Below are 6,032 nucleotides of genomic sequence, written 5' to 3'. Positions count from 1 at the left end.
GGCCACCTATCCAAAGCGTTTAACGGTGCGTATATTTTGTACCCCTACCCACAAAGTTTGGTGAGCCATCGGTTACGTGAGGGGATACGATAATCTCTCTGCGAATCGGACGAAGGGCGGAGGCTGCGCTGCACTGGGCTTGCGAGGGGGGGGGGGCGTGGTGGCGCCAAGGGATTGCGACGCGCTGCGCGGACGAAGAGCACTGAAGGCTTGTTTTATGATGATATATCCTCCGCGATTCGTCCCGCCGAGCGCTCCTCGCCTCCCCACGCCACTCTCCGTCAAACTCTCCTCTCCGCTCCCACCTCCTGGTGCCTCCTGCTCATGGCTGCTCCAGCAATGGGGGGGCCGACTCGCCATCCACACAAACTCCGTTTTCTTTCTGGTCGGCACGGTCTATTCGAGTATGTTAGTTTGATGTGTTTCGCTTTTGTCTTCTTTTTTTGAGGGGGGAGGGGGTACATTAAATAGCCGCGTCGCAGACCACTCAATCACACAGATGGCCGGAGTGTGTGGAAGCCGCATATGCCCTCTGCCTGCCAGCAACGCGTCGTCGATGCCACATACCGATCCAGTGCACCTTTCGGCGAGATTGTCGGGGCTAAAGCTATGCCCGAGCCACTGCTGCCCTTTCTTGGTGCGAAACGTAGCCACACTCGCCAGCCACGATTCGTCCCCTGACCGCGCCCTAATGAAGCGTTGCTCGGTGTGGCGACCCACGCACTGCTCCCCCTGCTCCGGCGAGCTGCTCCCCCCGAGCCACTCTCGAGACCCCCGTGCGTCAGTAAGCCCGCATAATGGCTCCGTTCGGCGAGAGTGTGAGTGAGGTGTGACATGCAGGGCACGAGCGCGCCGTCGTTGGCGTTGTTTCCGGCGCGAGGCCACGCGCGTCCTCGTGCGAGGCATGACCGACCCGCACACGTCCTACACCGAGGGCCGTCGAGCGGCGCTGCCCGTTTGCCGCAAACTTCGCTGGCGGTAGGCCAGTGGTGGTGCCGGCGGAGCGGGTATCGCGGCCGCGTGGGGCTGCCGCGTCACCGCCCAGCTCCTGCGCGACCGCTGCTGTGTGTTTTAAACCTTTCGCCCTGATTGTCGTTTATCCGAGGGCGGCGGCGGCGGCGGCGCGCCGAGGACACCCTTCTATCCTCATAAACGGTCGAGTTGTCGTTGTGGCGGTCGTGCTGCGCGGAGGCGGCGGCTGGCGGTATCGCGTTGCGGGAATCTCTCTCCCCCTCCCTCCCTCCCTCCGCTGCCTGCGAGGCTGCCTGTGTACACCGTGGGCGGGGAGAGGGGAATGAAGTGGATGAGCTACCCTTGCTGTCAGTATAAACCCGGCTGGCGGGAGGGTGAGCGGACACACAGGGGGGCGGCCGGGCCGGGCCGGGCCCCAGGAGCTCGCGCGGAATGCTGCACTGCACCGCCCCGCTCCTGACCGCGCCACGACCGCCCCAGCCCGCCCTCGGCCCGCCCCCGGTCTGACCCGGCCCGCCCCCACACTGATAGGACTCAATTTGCTGCATTCTCCCGCGCTGGTGATCGGAATGTCTGATTGCACCACTACCTGACCTGCGCGCTCGTCTTCTCGGTAGAGTCCCACACGCGGACTATACTCGGCTGGCGCGGAGGAATGTAGATATGTAACGGCGAGGCGGGGCGGGGGGCGGCTCGCCGAGCTCTGCTCGTCCTTATTGCGTCCACCTGGACCAGGTCGGATACGTTACAATGTGCGTGGGCGTCCCCGGTACACGGTTTCTGTCTGCGAATGGAGCTGGAGCTCTACTCTCATATCTGTCCTGATCCGTCTCTGCCTATAATAGGTGTCAGGATATGCAGTCTGGCGAAGAGGCGCTAGTGGGGGCCCTATCAAAGTCGTGGAAATGGACGTTTATCATGGATCCTTTTTAAAAAATATTTTGCCTCCGTGTTTTTCTCCGTTTTGTCAAGGAGCTCGGAGGAAACACGATGCAGACTTCTCGAGGCGTTTCGGCGCCGGGGACATAGTAGAATAACCCCGCGCACTCCCCTCCCCCCCGGCCCGGAGGCCCCGACTGTCGGCTGCATGTCGTTTCACAGAAATGCATTGGCGCGCGGAAAGGAGAGGAGAAGAAGGGGGTGCGGGGGAGGGGCGGGGGGAGGGCCCGGGAGGAAGGAGAGCATGGCATCACAGCTTTATATTGGTGCACTGGATGCACTTGGCTGAGTGGGACTGACACACTGCTGCATAATTCTCGATACTGAAATCAAGTAATGGTGTCTACAGAGGCCTTTCGCCCTCTCTCCCTCACACTACTTGTGCACGCAGACCATACACACACACAAACATGCTCGCGCATGCAGACATTCGAGACTTCCTGCCCCCAACCCTCTCCCCCGGGCAGTACTGATGTAACTACACACAAAAGCTTGTGTCGTTACTCCCCCCCCCCTCCCTCCCCCGCCGCGCTGCCGCCGCGGGCAACGCATCGCCACGTCAAAACCCCGACCCTCTCCGGCCACACGGCCCCGCCGTCAGCCCGGCAGTTCGCATGTCCACCCGCCATCCCCCTACCCGTGGCGCGCGCCACCCAGCTTCCCTGACCAGATCGGAGAGTACAGGTTGTCCGTCGCCCCACCCCCTCCCCGCACGTATGCGCGTGGGCAACGCAGATAGCATTGCCCATAGTCCACGACTCACCCCCCAACCCCAACCCTCTCCAACCCATCCTTTGCATAGCGTCACGCCACGCCACGCCACGCCACGCCACGCCACGCCACGCCACGCCACGGCATTGTTCGAATGCTATTAATGCGACTGGATGACCCTGGTTTGGCGACCAACGACCCGGGCGCTAGGCTGGCTGGCCTCGTCGGATGGGGAGGGGGAAACAGTGACAGAGATAGCAAGGGGCCACTGACAGTGGCCTGTCACATTCTCATATTGTACGCTATCAGTGGGAGGCAAAACAAGGTACGGGGGTGAAGGGTCGGCTTACAGCGGAGGGAGGAGGGGGTGGGCACGGGGAGCGAGGGGATGGGGAGGGTGCGGCGCCGGGCGCGGCTGTCGGGCCGGCTTTATGGAGGAGAAAGCAAAGCCTCCGCTGTGGTAGGTTAATGCATTGAGGTTGACATACGTTTCTCGTAAAGCAGGTGTGGGTTTTTAAAATATTTTTTTTCTGAGGGGCGGGGGGTTGCTCTCTTTCTTCCTAGGACTCGCGGATTTCATGTTTTGAGTATATTTTGCATTATTGCTGAAAGTTTCAGAACCTCTGTCGGCTGTGTGTGGCAATCACGTTGTAACTTCAATTTCCTGCGAACCCTCAGGCACACGCGAGCGCTTCGGAGTATTCGCCGTGCACCCGTTCCGTACAGAGCGGTGCGGGCAGTGAAACCTCCCCCGCCCCAACCCACCTCCACAGCCCAACGCCCCGTGCACACATGCGGGGCAAGGCGAGGGAAAGCGCTGAGAAAAAGTATGTGCGTATTAAAAACATTGACACATTTATTAGTTGGTGAAGGTCTATAGGTCATATTCAGCATAATTTCTCTTTTATCAAGGTTAAAAAACACGTAAAACTAGTGCCAAATTACACTACTGCAAGCGTAACGCTTGCTTCCCGTAGAGTGGCTCCAGACATGGCAGGGGAAGAGGAGGGGGTATCTGTCAGAGGGAAGGAGGTGAGGGGGACTGCGTGTCAAGCCAGCCGGCTTTTACTTGCGCCGTGAAATGCTCTCGTAAAGCCCCTAGGACTAGGGCAGCCAACGGCGCCCCGCCACGCCACCCCGCCCCTCCTCCCGGCCCCGCCTGTCCAGATGAGCACAGGACCTGCATCCTGCTGGACTCGAGGGCGCGCAGGGCCCTGCAGGTCGCCCTGGACTGGCCCGGCAGCTGGCAGCGACGCAACCATTCAAAAAGTGGAGTGAAAGGGGAAACTTGAGAGAAAAGCGCGGCCGAGGGGAACGAGTACGCCCCACTCGTCTAGGTTAGTTGGCGTTGATATGATTCAGTCGGGGCCGGGGTGCGGAGAGGGGCGGCGCGGCGACGGGCTTAACTGCACGCAGACAGCGCGGGCGGGACGCGCCGCCGCCGCCAGAGAGCGGGGCGCACAGCCAGCAGAGTGAGCTCATTCCAGCCAGACGACATAGACGCGCCGTCAAATCTCCCCGCCTCCGCCCGGGCAGCAGTGAAGTGAAGCTCTTCGCTCCGCCAGATGAATCTGTGCCCCCCGCCCAGCAGGTCTGGAGGCTGCGCGGGCCGTTGCAGCTGCAGCTGCAGACGAAGCAGAAGCCCGCTGAAAGGCATCTGCCCGCAGCTGCCTGTGCACCTGCCACGGCCCGGTGCTCGGCTCACCTGCCGGGCCGGACACTGCCCCCCTGCCACCGGGGTGGGGGGGACTCTCCCTGGAAGCAGTAGGGGCAGGGCGGGCAGAGCGATGAATGCAGGCGGAGGAGGGGACAGTGGGGTGGAGAGCGGTGGAGGGAGCGGTGGTTGCGGATGCGGGGGTGGGGACGCACAGGCCGGTGCATCGGATGCGATCGCAACCCTCTGCCGTCCACCCCTTTCCTAATTGCGTTTCGTGTTGTGCGCCCCCCCCCCCCCATCCCTACCAGACCACAGCCCGCGGTCACTCCCCTTTCACTTGGGTCCCCTCCGGCGCCTCCACGCTGCGCACACCGCCATCCCGTTTCAATGAAAGCTTTTGGGGAGGCACTGCATCCGGCCAGGCCGCCCGGCCGCGCGCAGACCCTCTCACCGAGCGCGCTCCGCTGCGTTGCGCAGGCCGGGCCGGGCCGGCTGGGCCCAATACGGTCCGTGTTTCTGCTTCGTTTATTTTGCACCCGGCGTGATGCGGTGTGCGGTGTCCACGTGAGTGAAAGGGTTCCGACCCCCCCTCCCCTTCTCTCTCTCTCTCTCTCCATACCCATCCGTCCTCTCTCGTTTAATCGAATTGTTCTTTGTTTCTAGCAATCTATCTGTTCGAAATAGTTTCTGCGGAAATGATAAAAAAGGGCCTGGTCAATAGGCTTCGTTTTCGGGAAGAGAATGCAGACAAACTCGCCAGCTCAAACTGGCTCCACGGGCATCCAGCCCATAACAGATACTCCGCCCCGGAACCAGAGGGGAGCGGCGAGTTTGTCCTTCCACGAGAGTGCGTCGGTTGACAGTGCGAGCCCGGTCCGTCTGTGTGCCTCCAGCTTGGCGTGCCCGTGCTGGCGTGGCCCTTTGTGCTCTCCACGTGGATGCTCGTGGGCAACCCCAGGTCGAGCCTCAGCCTGACGCCGGTGCCGCTCGCCGAGGTCACGACGCCGGAGGAGGCTCGGCGAAGGGAACAGCAGCTGAGGGCGCTGGACCAGCCGCCGGGGGTGGCGCTGCAGGCCGTGCACGCCCCCCGCCCCAGCACCCGGGCCGGCTTTTGGCACTGATCTCATCAGCAGACCACATCAAAAACGGATAAGTAACTCTTGGGTATGCGCAAGTATTCCGCATGATTCACAAACATTTCGGCACGGTGGGACGAGTGCATGGGCGGAGGGGCCGAGGAACGCACTCACCCACTCGAAACAAAAAAAAATAAGAAAAGAAAACAGGAAGATATTGAGATATTCCATTCCTTAGAGAAAATGGAACATTCATATATCTGCTAAGTCTTTAATGAAAACGGAATAAATCTGGGTGGAGGGGTTTTATTAGAAGATATTATTTGTAAAATAAATATTGCATACCATCTGACTTGAATTATTTGCGTTTGCGGTTTTGTTTTTGTGTTGTCCCCTCCCTTTAACGTGTGACAGCTCGACTGTAGTACCTTGGCTCGGTTCGGCCGCCGCGCCGGTCTGTACTGGACTCCAGTCGGGGAGGGATCAGGTCGATACTCCATGCATCCCGAGCGGCCGGGAAATACCCCCCACCGTAGCCCTGTCGTTACTCCAAGCACTGGAGTCGAGGCCTACGAGCTGTCGTCTCTACCCCTCGTTCATATTGCTCCTTATGAATGAAAATTTTGGGGTAAAATTAAACACAAACTGTATACAAACAAAAATTTAAAAACAAACAA

The 6,032-nt window shown here is 60.3% G+C and overlaps 1 protein-coding gene across 1 annotated transcript in view; it reads left to right on the top strand.

Annotated features, from left to right (window-relative positions):
- Positions 1 to 5,713, top strand: part of LOC113209787 (urea transporter 1-like) — a 20,929-nt gene extending 15,216 nt beyond the window's left edge. Inside the window, exon 8 of the mRNA XM_052277449.1 lies at positions 5,173 to 5,713. Within this exon, the coding sequence (XP_052133409.1) occupies positions 5,173 to 5,400 (228 nt within the window). The 3' untranslated portion in view covers positions 5,401 to 5,713. The remainder of the gene's footprint in view (positions 1 to 5,172) is intronic.
- The last annotated feature ends 319 nt before the right edge of the window (positions 5,714 to 6,032 follow it).

The sequence above is a fragment of the Frankliniella occidentalis genome, unplaced genomic scaffold, assembly GCF_000697945.3.
Source record: "Frankliniella occidentalis isolate FOCC.00 unplaced genomic scaffold, Focc_3.1 Scaffold10, whole genome shotgun sequence".
Classification (NCBI taxonomy): Eukaryota; Metazoa; Arthropoda; class Insecta; order Thysanoptera; family Thripidae; genus Frankliniella; species Frankliniella occidentalis.
This window is presented reverse-complemented; position numbering and strand designations above follow the sequence as displayed.